The 19,805-nt window shown below is 35.0% G+C and overlaps 1 protein-coding gene and 1 pseudogene across 1 annotated transcript; both read right to left on the bottom strand.

Annotated features, from left to right (window-relative positions):
- Nucleotides 1-23: 23 nt before the first annotated feature.
- Nucleotides 24-9,583, bottom strand: LOC135634028 (pyrophosphate-energized vacuolar membrane proton pump-like; annotated as a pseudogene).
- Nucleotides 9,584-9,674: 91 nt separating this feature from the next.
- Nucleotides 9,675-18,984, bottom strand: LOC135634030 (uncharacterized vacuolar membrane protein YML018C-like). Its single transcript, XM_065144158.1, has 8 exons — nt 18,573-18,984; nt 16,800-17,207; nt 15,723-15,940; nt 15,320-15,390; nt 15,122-15,223; nt 13,280-13,397; nt 13,071-13,206; nt 9,675-10,161 (listed from the first exon to the last, which is right to left on the bottom strand). Exons 1-8 carry the CDS (start codon nt 18,654-18,656, stop codon nt 10,099-10,101), a joined length of 1,200 nt encoding a protein of 399 aa, XP_065000230.1. The 5' UTR covers nt 18,657-18,984; the 3' UTR covers nt 9,675-10,098.
- Between the last annotated feature and the right edge of the window lie 821 nt (nt 18,985-19,805).

The following is a 19,805-nucleotide window of genomic DNA, read 5'->3' as shown; positions in this document are numbered from 1 at the left end:
AAATAATAAGTGAAATAAAGGAAGTAAACCAAAATTGTCTAATTATTGAAGAACTTGCTAAGGATTAAAGCTGAAATTAGAGATGATTATTTTATTTAAAATCATGATTGACACATCAAGATCTCAAAATAAACTAGAAATGCACGAAACTCGCATGCGGTTAGAAAGAATCAATGTACTCAAATCTTCTTGTTCCCGCGGTTTCAAGAAGAGTCAACATACTCAATCATCCCTCTAAATATAGAAAAATTATTTCTATGGTTCAAACTCTAATCTCTCAAGTAACATAATAACCTTATTATATTCCTAAGGCCTGCCTTCAACTAGAATTATAAAGAATATGATAACTAATTTCATACACAAAAATCAACCTTCCATTGCCCCCTTCTATGCAACAATAACAACAAAATCATAAATCTTAACTATTTTGGGTCGTCATATTTTTATGAGATCTGATTATCAGTGAAGTGACCTAACACAATCCTCCATCTTCTTGCATCTGGATTACATCTAACTTTTTCACAAACTACAGGATGAAACAAATCTTTGCTTGCCTTATGTTTACTTTTGCTTCCACAATCACACAAATTTTCAATTTTGACAAGTAAATTAATAGTAGATCCAGCAGGAGAGCCAACAAACTTCAAACACAAAGATGTATGGTAAACTTTCTTAATCTCACAAGAGTGACAACAGTCAATTCACCACAATGATTGTCATCTTCAAACATAATAAAATTTTGTCGACCTCCTTGCCCACAATGGGTCCATGGATGCTGACCTATATAACACTACAATTTCAACTAATGACAGATGAATAGAAAATATGACAGGAAAAGCAAAAGAAAAATAAATAACAAGTTGGATTTCTTTTCTGTTTTCCACTAGTCCTTACATCTAACTTTTTCACAAACTACAGGATGAAACAAATCTTTGCTTGCCTTATGTTTACTTTTGCTTCCACAATCACACATTTTCAATTTTGACAAGTAAATTAATAGTAGATCCAGCAGGAGAGCCAACAAACTTCAAACACAAAGATGTATGGTAAACTTTCTTAATCTCACAAGAGTGACAACAGTCAATTCACCACAATGATTGTCATCTTCAAACATAATAAAATTTTGTCGACCTCCTTGCCCACAATGGGTCCATGGATGCTGACCTATATAACACTACAGTTTCAACTAATGACAGATGAATAGAAAATATGACAGGAAAAGCAAAAGAAAAATAAATAACAAGTTGCAATTACTGATCAAATATTGAGATCGATGGAGATTTGAGCAGTGTAAAGAACAATGATCCTTGAGTTTCCTCACTGCCATCAAGTTAGAAGATCTTGAACAGGAGACCTCCATGAGTTGCAACGATTGGTGCAAACACCAGAGATTCCACAGCCATTAGCTTGATAAGGATGTTAAGTGATGGCCCGGACGTATCCTTGAGAGGGTCCCCGATGGTGTCACCAATAACAGCAGCCTTGTGAGGAGCAGATCCCTTAGGGCCGAGGCTCCTAGCATGGTCTGATGCCCCAGCCTACCAACGCCATCCAAAATTAGCAGTTTGAATAATTGTGTTAGGTAACTACAGATTCTGATGTGGAACTATGAGAAATTTAAGACACCTAACCTCATGTAAACCAAAGTTTAAGCAAGTACAATTTTGCTATCTTGCAATTTATCATTATTTTAAATAAGAAAGGATCATAAATGTATGGAAAAATCAGGATTCAGGAACACAGTAGCATGCAAAAGAAAACATGAGAAAGGAAGAGTGGCTTTACCTCGATGTACTTCTTAGCATTGTCCCATGCACCGCCAGTTTTAGATGCAGAGATAGCAATCTGTGACAAAGAACGACCATTACCTTCAGCCACAAATTCTACTGGTCACATCAGCAAGCAAATTCTTACCTGAACACCAGAAACAAGAGACCCAGCAAGAACCCCAGATAGGGTTTCCACGCCAAAGAAAGTTCCAACAATCAGGGGTGTAAGCATCACCAGAGCACCAGGTGGAATCATCTCCTTGATTGAGGCATCAGTGGAGATCTTGACACAGGTGGCATAATCAGGTTTAGCAGTACCATCCATAAGCCCCGGTATAGTGTTGAACTGCCTTCGGACCTCCTCCACCATCTTCAGAGCTGCACTGCCGACACTCTTCATGGTCATGGCTGAGAACCAGTAAGGAAGCATCGCACCAACAATCAACCCAATGAACACCTTTGGTGTTAGAACGAATATCTACAGTGGAAATAGCTGCTCGACTGACAAAAGCACCAAAGAGTGCAAGAGACACCAAGGCAGCTGAACCAATGGCAAAGCCCTGGGAAAAGGCATTAAAATATGAATGAAAATTATAAACAAGACTCGAGATGAATAAAATTATTAACGATCCAAATACAATCTTAATAGCAAGCAATAATGACAATCAAACAATTGCAGTTGCAGTTGCAACAGAACCTTTCTGACATGCAACCAATAGATAAACCTAGAATATCAACTAAAATAGTACAAGCATCATCCCTGGAACAGATGACTTCTTCTAAATCTAGAATGACTTTAGGCAAATAGCCTTTAAAAATTTGTAAAAGTAGCTTTTTCTCAACATATTTTCCCAAGTAGTGTTCTACATGGCAAAAAAAAGCCAACACAAACAGCACTGAAATTTGTGGGTTGCAGTTTTACCACTGTTGCTATCTGCATCAGCAGTTACAAACAAATTTCTAAATTAACATAGCAACGTAAACATCATCTTTAACCAGAGTGTGCATCAACCCATCTAAAATAAAATAAATATACATTGTACCAAGGTTCTGGTCACTACATCCTAGGCACAGGTTACCTCCCTAAGCTTCTAGCAGCTCCAACACAGTTAATAGAATGCAGAAAACTATTTTAGCAATAAAATTATGATACCTTTCCTATGGCTGCAGTGGTGTTGCCTGCAGCATCAAGTGCATCTGTTCTCTCCCGAATTCTGTGACTCATTCCAGCTATCTCAGCAATGCCTCCAGCATTGTCACTGATGGGCCCATATGCGTCAATGGCCAGACCAGTAGCAACAGCTTGCCTAAAGCAGCAACAGCAATACCATACATGGCCGCAAGACTAAAACTAACAAATATGCTGACAGCAATGGCAAAAATTGGGATAATGACAGACTTATATCCTAAAGCCAGTCCAAAAATGACATTAGTAGCGGCCCCAGTTCGGCAGGAATCAGCAACATCTTGAACAGGACTGCAAAAATAGTAAGAACAGGGCACATTCTATAAAAGCCAGATCATGGTAGCTCATGTTAAGAAATATAGAAAAACCAATTTCTTACCTATATGCATCGCTTGTATAGTTTTCGGTGACAAACCCAATAACCAGGCCAGCCCATAATCCAATTGCAACACAGAAAAACAACTCCCTGAATGTCTCTGATGATTAGACCGCCTTAAAAACTCACCATTTAGTGAAATAAAAGGAACATGATACTAACCAGTTTTTGACCTGCTTCTGGTCACCAAAACTGAAAATTGTGAATGTCGAAGGGAGAGCAATTCAACTGATGATTGCAATACCAACTGTCATAAGTGCAGTAGAGACTATAAGCTGCTTCTTTAGAGCAGCCTCAATCTCCTTTACAGACTTTATCTCGAAAAAATCAGTTGCAAAGAGAGTAGTTACTAAACAAACTATGATGCCCATGGAGCTAACGAGCAAAGGATAGCACATTGCAGTAAACTCATGGTTGACTCCAAACGAAGATATAGAGGCAACAACAAGGGCAGCACATGATGATTCAGCATATGATCCAAAAAGATCAGATCCCATCCCAGCAATATCCCCAACAGCGTCTCCAACATTATCAGCGATCACCTATAAGATATATCTATAAGTTCAAAGAGGAAGAGAAGACATTTATATGAACAGGATATATCAATCTGGAATATCTAGCAGATAATGCCAAAATGTTAGCACAAGATAAAAGCACGAGGTTTGAACCCCCCCACCCCCCCCCACCCAAAAAAAAAATCTAGTGATTTATCACAAAAGCACATAGGAAGAAAACATGCATTTTCATAAAAACTAGAGGAACTTACAGCTGGATTCCTAGGGTCATCTTCAGGAATGTTCCTCTCGACCTTACCAACAAGGTCAGCACCAACATCAGCAGCTTTTGTGTTAATTCCACCCCCTAACTCTCCCAAAAAGTGCCATGGAAGACCCACCAAGACCATAACCAGTTATAGATTCAAAAAGGCCTTCCCAGTCATCACCATAATATAATTTGAATAAGTTGATTGCAATGTAAAGAACCAACAAGCCATTTGCTGCCAACAAGAAGCCCATGACTGCACCGGACCAGAAAGCAGTGATGAAAGCTTTTCCAACACCCTTCCGAGCTTCTAGAGTTGTTCTTGCATTCGCGAAGGTCGCAATTTTCATCCCAAGAAAACCAGAAACCAGGGAAGTTGTTGCGCCAAGCAAGAAGGAGGTGGCACTGAAGCCAGCATTTGCAAGTGCTGGGTTGCAATACTTATCCTTGCTATAGGTGCATGGCTGGGCTTTTGTGCTAAAGCCTTCCACAGAACCAAGAAAGAGGAAGATCAGAACTGCAAAAGCAACCATGAAGATTCCAACGTACTGGTATTCAGTGAAAAGGAATGAAGTTGCTCCTGTTCACATGCATAGGGAGTTTTATATCAGATTACCATCCATAGGAGATCACCATTCAGTGTATATAGTATTTGCAATTTCTTAAGGTGATCAAAACAGAAAAGACTAAGATGCAGAAATAATAATAAGAAGAAAAGATTTAAGCAAATCCCAGCTGCAAAGTATCATGTCTACCAATGTGTTATGGTTGACATTCAGGTGCAGCAAGAAAATAATCAACTGAATCAGAGTCAGAAGATTTGTGTAGTTAATGAGTGCTAACTGTAAGTTTGTTTCCAATAAACGATGATATTTATATAACTGGTAATTATGATTGCCTCTAACGATTGATACTAACCATTCCACGAATAACTATAATAAAAAAAATTTAACACACCATTTTCATCTAATATGCCTGCCAATATGCAAGATAAATATTTTATAGATAACACACCAAAAACAATTATCAATTGTTCACATTGAGCAATTTGCTCTGAAAAGTTTAACATTGTCAGGAATAAATTTAATATTGTCATAAACAAAGTATCTATAGAAGGCAGCTACACTTTCAAAAGCGAAGGTGAATTCCATATAATTAATGGGAGACATAAATGATATATGTTGAGATAATCTCTTGAAGAAAAATGGTGAATATTAATATCCTTTTTGGCAAGTAAGAGATCAAATAGCATAAGTTTCTAGAATTCCTTTGCTGTAAATTCCATTGACTGTCATGAAATTGTGACACTTAGCTAAGAAAATTAAGACATGTGAATTGCATCATTTACAAAGATGGACATTTCGAAATCAAGCTCTAGCATGCTCTGTGTTGCTCCTTTTGTTCCCAATGTTGACTCTGGGTGCTTTTTAATGGGTAAAACCATACAAAAGATTAAACAACAAAGTGAATCTTCCCAATTCTCATCGTCCTTGTAACCTAACAAATTGTGTTATCGACAAGAAGTACCAAATTTGCATTAAAAAAGAATCGTTCCAAAAGGTAAACATAAGCATATAAGCATAATGAAGACCGACGAAAGAGAGCACCTTCTAAGATAGCCAAGCAGTTGTGAGCATGTGAATCAGTTTTAAGAAGATAAAACTCACCTTCCAACATCAAAAAATAGCATACAAAATGTCACTGACTTTTGACTTGATGGATTAACTGACCTATCAACTTTGGTTGGTCTAGACCACTGATCAAAATGCTTAAGCTGAAGTTGATAATAGTACACTCATCAAACCCTTATAAGTCAATATTTGCTTTACTCATCTTCGTTGTGGGACTAATCGGGGTAGCCCAATCAAACCCTAGTATGATGTATGTGAGGCATAGCCCAGTGGTAACTCAAAGTCATGACAAGTCCTTTAACTCCATTCACAGGTAGTTCTTTCCTACTTGAGCTCCCTCATTATACCAAAATATTAGGTCAGCTCTAATATCAAATATCGCGACCTAGACCTAATGGGTTAACTAACTTATTAATTTCATTTGGCCTAGGCTACTGGTCAAAATGTTTTAAGCTCAAGTTGATAGTGATATACTCATCAAACCTTTATAAGTTAGTCTTAGTCTTATCCACTTTCGATGTAAGACTAATCGGGGGGTTACATAAAAACTCTTTATAAAGTTTGGAGAAATTGTAAAGCTACAGTATTAGTATTATACGAAGAAACAATATGAGAGCAATTGAAGCTATTTCTCCCATTCAAACTCATCTCAACTATTACAGCCACAAAATTGCATAATGAAACATTATAGCCACATAAACGTCCAAAGTAAAGTTTTAACCCTGAAAATTTATCCTCTTTTTTCACAAAAACAAGCAGCAAAAAATTTATGAAAGTGCATTAAAATAGCATGATCAAATATATGTTCCCAAAAATATTTCTCGATATTGATTAAGAAGAAAAACATAGTCTACAGTTTATTTATGACACTTCTTAAGTAAGTGAAAACAAAATCATTAAGCCAAAAACGAATCGCTCTTTCAAAAAGAATGACAGTTGAAGTAAAATATTAACTTCATATTCAAAATGATCCGGAATTTTTTTTTTTCCCTTTAGGAGTTTCTTTCTACAAAACCTTCCTGCTTTTGGCAAAACCAAGACCAACTATCTAAAGATGCCCAATTTCTCACCTTCCGAGATTGCGCTCTGGATCTCGGCGCACTTCACGACGACGTTGTGGTCATTGAGCCCTTCCTCCTCCTCAATGAGGTAGTCGGACACCCCGTTCTTGTTACTCCCGGGCCTCTCCTACGAGAGCTTCACCTTGGAGACCAGCAGCCACTGCACCACGGCAGCCACCGGGATCAAGATCTCGGTCAAGAGACCTGTCAGTATCGCCCCACCCATCGGCGCTAATCCTCACCGGACGGCGGCGGCCAAGCAAGGGTTTAGATGCTTTCGTGCTCGCCTCGCTCCCTTCGTAGTGGAATGCCGTTTCCGCGACTCCATGCCGCTGCTTATTCGAGCGAGCGAGCGAGCACACAAGGACTAAAATGTAAACACATAATGTTAGAGGTCCTTTTTGCAATATCTAGCCAAAAATATAACCACTCTGGTTTTACATGTTAAGATATTTGCCCCTACAAATTTAATATAGCATATATATTCCTTAAAACATTTAAATATTATGTGTGTGTGTATATATATATATATATATATATATCATTTACATTTACCATTCTCATGCATACCTCCAATGAACTCAAATTTATCATTACTAATCGTAATCATCAATGAGTTTAATATTAAAAAATTTCTTTTTTACTTCGCCTATTATTTCATTTTTTGTTTCTTAAACATAAATTTAGAGACATAGCTAAAAAAAAGTGATAATATATATATATATATATATATATATATATATATATATATATATATATATTTGAAGGCTATTATTGTTAGTTGAAGTTTCAATTATCATAATCTATAAAGACGGATAGAAGACATTTTTAGGATATATACATATATATATATATATATATATATATATATATGTAATTTTGGCAAAAAATAGTTCATGTCTTTGATTAGCCTAAACACTAATTTTAGCACATTATTATTGACAATCTTAGATTAAAGATGATAGCATTTGAGTGGTGGTTTCACACACTTCTCATCTTCGATTTTTTAATAATGAGATACTATCATCTTTAATATGACTTAAATATCGGAATAGATTTATCTATTAAAGTTATATAAAGTAACATTAAGTTGTTGTTAAGCTTTTATAAATAATTTGACCTCTAGTGTATTTATTAGGACATATTGATAAATTGTCCTCTGATATATTCATTGGAATATGTTGAGCAAGATAAAAAATATTGGAAGTTTATTATTAACTGTTGATAAAAAAAAGATTATCCTTTTGTTAATAAATAATTAATAACATATTACCAAATTATTGTCAAAATGTGGTTTCCTTTAGTAGAAATTCAAAAAATGTAATAAAACAATTTATTATTAAAATATCAGTTATTAATTATTAGACAACCAAAATTATGGTTGTTAGGAATGGGGATATAATTAAGTTGATCTCAAGATATTTTATACCTCGGTGTAGAAATCAAAATTTTACTAGTTAAAATAGTTCATTAACGTCTTCTCACAAAACAAAGCTATATCGCCTCTCAAATAGATGAAAAATAAATTTTTTTAAAAAAACATATCATAAAAAACTCATTATAGTTATAAAAATGCTATCTTGGTAGATAATAGATTCTTGAAAAAAAAATTAAAAAACAAGATGCAGGAGAGGGGAAAATATATTAGTATGTGATACAAATTAAAAAAGGATCACATCTAGTCATAAATGAACTATAACTCAACCAATCCTAAATTGTTGGTCAGACAATTAGATTAATCACATTGGACTGTGGGATCAAAACTGTAATCTTCTGTGGTTCCAATTAATTTGGATTTCATGAAATTTGATTCACTGATAGTAAGTATCATAAGAAACAAATGAATGTGAATGTGGACAAAGCTACTGGTATTGTGTTCTCTCTCTTGGAGATTTTTATTTTATTTTTCTTGTATTGATTCCATGGACTCAGCCTCAACCAGTAGAGCAGGGAGAGTGGTAGACATGGAAAGGGGAGGATGTGGGGGCTCCAATTTTGGTTGGATGAGCACTTTTAGTTGGATTGTGGCCTTCACTTGTGGTGATGACCTTTGTCATTGCTATCTTCTCTATCTACATGGTGAGGGAGGGAAAGGAGAAGGAGAGAGTGCCTCTCAATCCTCATCTTTGTTGAACGCTCAAAATGATATATTTAAAGAGAGAAATAGGACTGTAGTAGATTCATTTCATTTTAGTAGCATTTCCACTTGGGAATTCAGTGTAGGAAGTCCCTCAATTGGTCCTAGTTGAGTTCATTCTGAAGGTAATAGAGATCATACAATTAGGAGGGAGATCAAGATATGAAAATAATATTGTAACTTGAATGGAACAGACGAAGGATTTCCATAGCCATAGAGATGAAATTGTCATCAATTTAACATTATAGCATGACTTATATGTCAATGTCAATCAATGGCTAAATACATGCATCATAAAACTTGTAAATGAAATGATTTAAAATAAAAGAGAATTATTTCTTTCGATTTGTATAACTAAAAGGTTTGGACCTTACCTTCGATTTGGGTCTTCATGGGAATTTGCTGCCTCCTCCAATACAACCAACCTCATGATGTCGACAACAGGCTAGTTGGAACATTCTTCTATGTAATAACAATTGGCAATCCTATAAGAATATAATAGTTCGGAATGCATGCACAAGTTGACAGAAAGTAGCATTGCAGTGCTTACCTGATTTCCAATTAATATATTCGCTGCTGCATCAAGAAGCTGCCCCGAACATCAGACATCTTCAAGTTTGAAAGACTTGATGAAAAAGCAAATGCAAATGAAATTACATGTTCATCTAGTCATACAGACCCTGTTCTAAGTTTTAGACCAAATTAGTCGGTCAATCAATAATAGGATCAGGTAATATGAGCACTACCGTTAATGAACAAAGATATAATAAACCAATTGGTAAACTGCATAAAGTGTTGATTTAAACAATCTTGGAACTCTTAAATGTTCCTCTAGCAAGAATTGGTAAATTGGTGCACTCACACACAGTGTCCCTCGAACCATTGCAGTCAGACCGTGGCTAACAGCTGACAAACTGGAAAACTATGCACATTTGACAAGACATTTTACAACAGATACAAATAAAAAAAGATGTATCGGAAGCAGCTAATCAATTATCGAATCTACAGAGCACCTAGGGCAAAACATGATGAGCCCACCGTCTCTCACAGAGATCTACTCACATGAGTCGAATTTCCACTAATCCCCAGCATGTCTCTGAGGTTGATCAACTTCCAATATGAATGTAAAGAATTCTTGTATAAAAGAATCACTGTACTGCAAATTGTTTGTTGATGCTAGAAGCCAAATAATCGAGACAAACGGTTCGACAAATTAGCTATTACAAACCCAGCAAATACCTGCAAACAAGAACAACGGGACCAACAATATCTCAAGGTTAGCAAATCCATTTGCTTGAGGATGAAATGTGGACATGCTTGAATTCCATATATAAATGAAATAGAACATAGATGCAGAGTTCTTTTCATGATAGAACTTCCTCCTAAGGCAAATGGTTCTCACAGGTGGCCTTGCACCAGCAGATCAGGCTGTTTTTCATTTGGATCTTGGACTCTTCTAAGTCAAAAGGAAGATGTAGGCCTTTGGTTTATGAGAACAGAAAAAATAATGTACACCTTTGCATAAAGGAAAAGTAGCTATGGGTCATAATAGTTAAGAGTTGTTTTTGGTGCCATGAGAGATAGAGAGAGATCAAACATTGGTAAGAATATGTGCTAAGATCTCTTTTTGGTGCCATGAGAAGAGAGAGAAAAAGAGACTCTATAGTTTTCTACCAGTCTTTTGCAACATACATGGTTCCACTTATGGCTAAGAATTTAAATTTCTGTGCGATATTGGTTTTGGCAAAACGGTTAAACAAGTAACATATCAACCTGAATTGACTGATATCACTGAAAAACAATAAAGCAATTAATATCTACTAATACTCGCCTATTTCATCTCGTACCGGTCCGACCTATACTTGATTCCTTTTATGAGCTATAGTTTCTTGAAGCAAAAAGTAATTATAATTAGTGCTATTTCCTATTAAATCTTGGAAAAGCTTTGCATTTTTTATTCTCTCCTTCAAAGATGTAGATTTCCAAAGTGAACCACACAAATCGCATGCATCATGTTATTACAGTCCTTGATTACTTTTACAGTTTTACTATTGTCCTTATAGTGTGACATATGCTTCTATGAGTAGGATTAGGTCCTAATTGATTCATAAAATTACCCAATATCTGATATCAAAGCAATAAGAACAGTAAAGGGGACCTATATTATGGAGAGACCTAGAATATTAAAGCTGACTTACAAAAACAAAAACTGCACACCACAGCCTATTCTTTTAAGTGCAAAAGCTTCATAGTGTTGACAGTGGTGGGCTTCACATGGGCCATAGGCATATAGGCTATGTCAAGGTCAAATCAAATCGAGGAGTTTAAGAACGGACACCAGATGGAGACAATGGATGACCGTGTGAGGAATGCAAAACTAGTGGTGGCCACGAAATTCTTCACAACCTTGAGTATGAAAACTCAAGGCCTAGATTAGCTTAAGAATGTGGGGGAGCAAAGGATGGTTTTAGGCTGTTACAGCCAAGGATTTAAATCTTGGTCGGTATCAATTCTGGTCATCTATCAAACTGATATGGTGCTAGTATATTACGTAGTATGATGACCTATATCACTTGATATTGTTGAAAAAAATAATATATGCTTCAATAATGGTACTTGGTCTAATAAATACCAGCACATACCAACTAGTATGGTCAAGATTAGGAACCTTGATTGCAACCACCAAAATAGCCTTCTTCCTACGAGCTGAGAAAGAGGGAAGATAGAGAGAGGGAGGGAGATAAAGAAAGAGAGACACAAGAGGGCAGACTGTTTTGACGTTGATTTTTTATTGAAGATGTAGTGTAAGTTTTGTAACTGTTACTTTGAAATTTTAAGCATACAGATCTTTATTAATTGAAGGGTTATGATCTTTTTTGAATATGGGAAAACAATGATAGGTCTCAAGTCACATGTAAAGACAGACAAGTATAGTAAAAATGGAGATGCTAATTATAATGGTACACAATTGTACAACACAATGTATATGTGATGCCAAAGAATATTATTCATTTTTTTATTATTAAATATATAGTTTGTACTAGTAGGTATACTTCCTTTTATTTTTTATTATTTTATTCAACAATATCGAATAGTATGGGTCTATAAACTGGTAACAGACGATCCGACCAGCCAGCAAAACAGATATTGAACCAATATTTACAGTATTGTCATGAGAAAATGGGAATGGAGAAATTTGGTTCATCAGGAGTATAGAAGAATAAAGACATAGGCTAAGCTATGATGTATCTTATAACAAAAATAAAAAAAATAAATCAATTTTTTACACATTTGGACAAGTGACCGACACAAGATTAGCTATCTCACATTCAGGTATGACATTTGCATTACAAATTTTGATTATCCTGACAATAGAAGCCAAGGTGGAGGATGATGTTAGATGGCTCCACATGGTTTCCTTAGGAAAAAAACAGTGTATCCCTTCTATGAAAACACTAGCCTTCTATAATTGAAATTTAAAGCCATAGGCAACCATCAGCAATCTGTCCATCAATATGAATTGTAAGAGATGAGAAAAGAATTAAAAAACAGTGTGTCCTTTTTATGAAAACAGTGTCTCCCTTTTATGGTTTCCTTAGGAAAAAAAAAGTGTATCCCTTCATATGGTTTCCTTAGGAAAAAAACACTGTATCCCTTCATATGGTTTCCTTAGGAAAAAAACACTGTATCCCTTTTATGAAAACACTAGCCTTCTATAATTGAAATTTAAAGCCATAGGCAACCATCAGTAATCTGTCTGTCGATATGAATTGTAAGAGATGAGAAAAGAATTTAAAATGACAAGAACAGATGAAAGAGAGGGCATGTAGTTCTTGACAACCTGTCTTTGTGTTGTGGTCTATTTCAACAGTGAACTCTCCTTCCCTCCTCTTAGAGAATTTCTAACCAAAATACTTGAATCACAATTATTTTCTATATTGTTCTAATTATATTAAGAACACATCTTTCGAAACGATTAGTCCTTGGTAAGCCCTATGATTTCCTAACAACCAGAACGCAATTCACTATCCAAGTCAATAAAAAAATGCATTTGCCTAATAAGACAATTAAAGTCTGCAAAGATGCATGTTCTTATGATCAATGATTGAAAAAATCAAGAGAAAACAACTTCCATTTAGTTAGATTACCTGAACTGAACCAAGGATATAGATTGCTGAATAGTGACGACCGTGAACAAGCATATCAGCTACCATGGCAAGTGGTATAGTAAGCGACATGCCCAAGGTGGCTACCAATGGAGTAGTCCAAACAACACATAATGCCCTGCATAGAAAGTATTCTAAATCAAATACAAATTCCAAGCATTCAATTAATCTGCAATTTGTTTGACACATACCAGAAGTAGTCTGAGAGTACACTTCCAACAAAGCCATTAGCAAGCACTACTTCTTCCATTTTAGCAGAGTGAGGTATTGTAAACTTGGGTTCAATTCCTAATGCAGTTAATGGCCAGACTGCAAAGGAAAAAAACAACAACTATGTTCAAATGTCCTCCAGCAAGTTAATGGATAGCCCAAAGCATGGTTATTAAGAATACACTATATCACTCTTTACAGAAACGAAAAGAAAACTAATATATTTATGTTTTAATGGTAGGGTAATCTTTGCCAAATTCGAATCATGGTAACATGAGAAAAGGATGGTGTGCATATGAACCTTTCATAAACCAATGTATTTGAAGTCATGCATGTAGGCCTATAATGATACAGAACCCAAAACAAGCCAATTTAATAGCAGGTCAATATGCATGTTCTGCAATTCTATGGTGCCATTAGCCTTTCCCTGGCTTTTCTTAAGTGAGAAACTTTTCCAGTTCATAGCCATAGGGTTCATGATTTAACCTTGTTATGCAGCATGTGTCCCTAATCCAATGCGCAAACATTTCCAGTTCATTCATGGGAACCAATCATAATTAATGGGCGTTCCACAGGACTGGAAATGTGTCCCAACCTAGGTGGTCATGATGAGATCAATCTAGGGAATGATGATTATATAGTTGAGTCTGAACCATACCCACACAATATGGATCCTTCCTTTGGCAAAGTTGGCCAGGTTGAACCCAATTTATTAATATATGTGTGGAAGGCTCCCAATCAGACTTGGATAAAGGTGCCCATTTCTAGCTTAATTCATTGAATCACATATCCTACTGAACCTTTTTTCTTTTCTCTCCAAGTCTTAAGAAAATGAATACTTCAGTGTTAAAGACCTAAAGTCATGGTTCATCTTCGATAAGCTGTTTCAATTTAACTGCCATAAGATTTCTCTTATATTAAGAAAAGTAACTTTTTAATGTTAGGTAACACAGAACATAAATGACCAGCATACACAGTCACTTGAAACCAATGCGGTTGCAAGAGTTAGTGCATGTAGGATAAAGCAAAGAAGTATTACTTTTTAAGAGTGATGAAGGTTTAAAATTTAATATAGACCAGTTCTAGAGCCCAGCTGAACCGGCACATACTAGCCGATATAGTACTTGGAGAGATCTATTACTAACTACTAAGAGAGTGTCAGATCTTGAAGTTAAATTCCTCATTGTGGCTCTTCTTTTACAAACGGATTTCAGACTATGGAAACAGATAACTTTATATATAAGTATAATATTTACAATCAAATTTGAAAAATGTATCTGAATATGAAAATTGTATCTGTGTAAGTATATACAAGCCATGCTTATTGTTGAAAGATCATATTCCATAATTGTATCAGTACACATGGCATGATAATTGTATCAATTTTTTCCCATTCTTTTTAAGGAATATGTGCAATATTATGCAAAAGATAAACCATCTAAAACTAAACCAAGTAAATGAAGATATATATAGATATGGCATCAAGTATTATTTATCAATAATTCCAGTATACAAACCAGCTCATATATAAATAAGAAAACATATCAGTTCCAAAAGCAACAGATTGAAATTATCAAGGGGAAAAAAAAGCAAAAGACAGACAGAAGATTTAATAGAAGATAGTGAGAATATGATTAATATGTATCTTAAAATAAATATAAAAATTAAGAGCAGACCTGGAAACAAATATATTTCTACTTCTTTTAATATAGTTTGTTAGAGCAGCTAAAAGATTCATCAATTTGGCAACTAAAGCTAACTGCTTAATCATATAGCATGTAATATAAAATTAAAATTGTAGAAGAGCTTAAGAATGTCTTTACCAAGCCACCACAAAGATACAAGTGTAAACAGTCCAACATATCCAAACAGCTTTTGAACATCAACTCCTTCTCCTTCCTCTCCTGCAAACTTCTTAAGAAGCACTGCAATGTTCATGTTATATATTTAACTTTAGTTGGCAATTCATAGTGTTAGTGCTTATAACAAAATAATAATAAGAATCAGAGATGTCATCGAACCAGTAAATAGACCATATGTCATTGCTGAAAGAAGACCAAAAAGATCCCCAACAAGTGATCGCTTTCCATTACTGCAAACATTAGAGTTTGTATCAGGTCAGAAATAAAGGCTACCATACACTTCAGATAAGATTTATGATAAAAAGCACATCTTAGTGGTTAAGGTGCTTGTTGTGTGCAGTCAAGAGGATAGGAGTTCAGGATCCATTATCAGTGTATAGTGTCCATATTATGTAATGATGTAATGCATGAAGTAGTAAAATTGAAAAAGGAAAGTTATCATAAGGCCCTCTTGCAAATCAAGCTTAATGTTTTGAGTTAATACTTTAAAGATACATGTAAACAAATAGGTTTATCCCAAGTCAAACACAAAAGGAAACAACACATACGCAACAAATTGTACCTAGTGGAGCTTATTTGTGACTCATCTGTCGCCCAAGTCTTGCCAAGAGTTGTCATTACAACACCAGCCATGCTAACAAAAACAGCAACAACTTTGGCCATGTTTAAGGTGTCTTGCCGTAGAAGAACACCAGCAAAAAGAGTAAAGAGTCCTGAAGTTGAAGATAACACAGTCGTACTTGCCACACTGGTCCTTGCAAGTGCTGCATTTGATAAGTACTGCATCCATGCAATAAAAGAAAAATGAATAATGATCTGAGATTAATAACAAGAAGCTATGTTTTAAATAATGGTGTTCTTCTTACCTAGTGTGACATCCTAAAATTGCTTTGAATAATAATATAAGAAAATTCTTATGAAACCAGTAAAAGCAACAGAAAAGCATTCAAAGAATTAGCTATGTTTTAGGACATGCTTGAACACCCCTTGACTTGAATAAGGGAAAGGCATACATACTTGTATAGGTGTACTCATACAGTCCTTATGTTATTTTCAATATTCAAATATTTCAACCATGCCTGTATTCTTGCAAAAAGTCCAAATCTTCATTAACTATCCCATGCAAATCCTGAATATGTGCATGTACATGTGGTTAGACAACATTGTCCATAAGGAAAAGAAAATACTGAGAATTATTTGTAACCTATTCAAAGATAGCTTCATATCCAGAAGAAAAGAAAAATACAAGTGCTTCATTAACATCAAATTGAGATATTTTCCTTAAGTTACAAAAAAATTAACAAATATAGTTATAGCATAAAGAAACAAAAAACATGAGTTTTGTTGAAACTAATATTAGGATGATGCAGAAAGAAAAGTGAAAGAAATATACAGCAAATGTTAGAATTCTGGAGGACCATATGCAGTCTTAAAATTTTTGAAAAATAAAAGTACAAGTAAAACTTTCAAGACCATTTATAGTTTGAGAAATCATCAGGACAAACATATTGCTATTAAGCATATGAATCATCAGGAGCAGAATAACAAGTGATATAAACATATTGTTATTAACCATATGAATCATTAGGAGCAGAATATGACATGGTAGGAATATACGAAAACAATGGTTGAACCTCACCTCTGTGACAAACCAAATAGGAGCAAGATAAAATGCATATGTTGCAATCTCCTTAGCAGTGAATGATCTTTTTTCCTTCAAAACTTCAGAATCAATTTCATCTCTAATTTTGGAAATGAGGGAGTGTTCCTCCTCTTGTGCAGAAAGATCAAGGTCACTGTCTTTCTTAGTTAAAAGTACTTGTGATTCCATTTCCACCAACTTCTGAACATCATGATGTTTTACAGGAGAATTAATTCCAGGTCCTGGGTTGTTGACAGTTTGTGGACTTCTAGCACTTTTAGAAGAATTCTTTCTCAATAGATTACATAACCAATCTTTTACGAAAGCTACTGGTAGATATATAACCATAAGGGAGGCTCCCAAGTAAGTGATGGCAAAAGGTTGTTTGTAGTCTGTAAATATACCCTGTATCACAGTGATCATGAAAGTTAGATGTTATAAGAGGAAACTGATTTTAGTTCCATAAAAAGTTCACAAAGTAAGCCAGATATTAGGACTGCTACATGCACTCAATTAAACGTATTATTTGGCTCACAAACTAGCTTAATATTTATCCCCCTTAACCGTCATTAACAATAGATAACAATGTACTTTACTACAAAAATCAAGATGGTAGTCATGTCTGAAGTGCATTTACAATATAAACAAATCAGATGAGGAACGGGAGGAACCAAGCAGTCATTAGTAATCATTTTCTCTAGTAACTATTTATTATCAACAAACAAAGTTGTTACTTGTTCATTCAGTTATATATTCTGGTTAGCTGGCAATTGCTGCTGAAAATAACAAGCAATACTAGATGATGATAACAAATAAGGGTTAGAAAGATTGCATTTGGTTGAGGTATGTCAACTTTTAACAGAAACATGCCCCATAAAGTTGCATGGGTGCTCATTAGTTCTCTCTCAAGACACTATAATCATCTCCATTAAAATTTTCACTCGATACGATGTAATCAAACCCCTGACAGAAGCACAGCATCGCCAAGGAAGGAAGAGAAAAGGGGTTTTAGAAGTTTTGGAAGAGAAAGCAATAGAAGAGATCTTTTCTCCATCTATGTACCCAAATAATATAAACAGCCAATCTCTCTTCTGTAACGGGCACATCCAGTAAGAATATCACATATATAATTAGCCTTGATTTCTAATTAATAGTACTAAAATGGACAGAAGATAGTTAGTTCTAGGGACCAGACACAAGAAAAAATAATAAGAAGAAGAGGTCAAAAGATTAAAAAAACATGAGCAAAACGTAGTGAAAAATCACCTATTAGTTAGCCACAATGTCTAATTAATTAAAAATTGACAATAGGCCTCAAAAGAAGGATCTGAAATAGCATCATCTTACCAACTAATAGAGAACAACACATGCAAAAGTAGTAAAAAGAGATAAGGAAATAATAAAATAAGTGCAAAACCGTGTGCATTGCGATTCATGCTTGTGGTGTTTTGCATAAATAACTAGAAATTCAATTAAAATAGCTCACCATGCCTAAAATCTCACTTCCCTCGAAACAAAAGACATGTTACCTCAAAAATTCCGAGAATCTAAGAGACATTTTCTAAAGTAATCTCGATAATTAAATACACAGCAAAGGAAAAAAAAAATTGTAAGATAGAAATTCAAAGGACAGAATGTCATAATCAATTTTAAGCCAAATGAATTCGTGATATCTTTTACCAATTTTCAGCACTACATTTGAGAAGACAGATCCAATAATGAACCGATTTTATTTAGTAACCAAACCAATAAGAGGAGTTTAGGTTAGACCTGGGTGACTTCGGCGGAGGCGACCCAGATGACGACCACCGCAAGAATGAGAAACAAACCAGCCTTGTACCTCCAGGTCGTCATTCCCTCCTCTTCCTCCGATCCGGCACTAGGAAATTAAGCCCACCACACTCTATTAGAGATTGGATCCCGTCTGCTCATCAAGATCTCGCATGTTCCCGCCAATACAGGCCCGATCCGTCCCCATGCCCTCCTAGACCAGAGGAGTAGGAAGAAGAAGAAGAAGGCGTCCAGTTTCCTTTTCTCTTCTTCCTTCTATACTCCTCGTGTCGGCAAGAGGAGGAGGGAGAGAAGCGGGGACGGGATCCAGGCAACAAATGCGGGAACGAGGAAGAAGAGGCGTTAGGTTGCCGAGTAAGGTGGGCGATTCGCTACCTGTCTCGGATTCAGACACGGCACCGACCATTTTGGTGGCTTCCTTTCGGTAAGCGCCCACCTGCGAACGCAGTGGCTATTGACGAGGACGTATCGTCCAAATAGCGAGTGCGGTTTGTGCGTCGGTGTGGCGGAATTTAAATAAGATTTCCATATATCTTCTCATCCAACTTTCTTGGCTTCGCCTAAAACCATGTCATTCCAATATATAAGTTCATATTAATGATAATATCCCCATTAAATCCATATCTCTAATCACTTCGAATGTGAAATTATATATGATGTGCCATAATAATTTCTCCATCTAAGGACTTTATTATCTCCTCAAAAATTAATATACTATATGTGTATAATATTTTATTTTTCTAAATCTATGTTTGGCAAATATATATATATATATATATATATATATATATATATATATATCAAGAGGGTTTTATGTGTTTATATTTATATTATTTTCTAACTCAAATTAGCTATTAATAACCTAATTAGTAGTGATTAATCTTTTTTAATATTAAACTAATAGAATATATATATATATATATCTTATATTAGTTTAATATTAAAAACTTAGATTAATCACTACTAATTAGGTTGCTAATAGCTAATTTGAATTAGAAAATAATATAAATATAAACACATAAAACCCTCTTGATATTTTTACGATTATAACATGCTTTTTAAAGAGTATTGATGGAAATTAGAGCTTTAATTAACGGTCAAATCAGCATAAGTTTCTAATACATATTTGCCAAACATAAATTTAGAAGAATAAGATATTATACATATATCAGATATAATACTACTACTCATTGATGAAGTCTTGTGCATTAG

Source organism: Musa acuminata, chromosome BXJ3-3 (assembly GCF_036884655.1).
Source record: "Musa acuminata AAA Group cultivar baxijiao chromosome BXJ3-3, Cavendish_Baxijiao_AAA, whole genome shotgun sequence".
Classification (NCBI taxonomy): Eukaryota; Viridiplantae; Streptophyta; class Magnoliopsida; order Zingiberales; family Musaceae; genus Musa; species Musa acuminata.
This window is presented reverse-complemented; position numbering and strand designations above follow the sequence as displayed.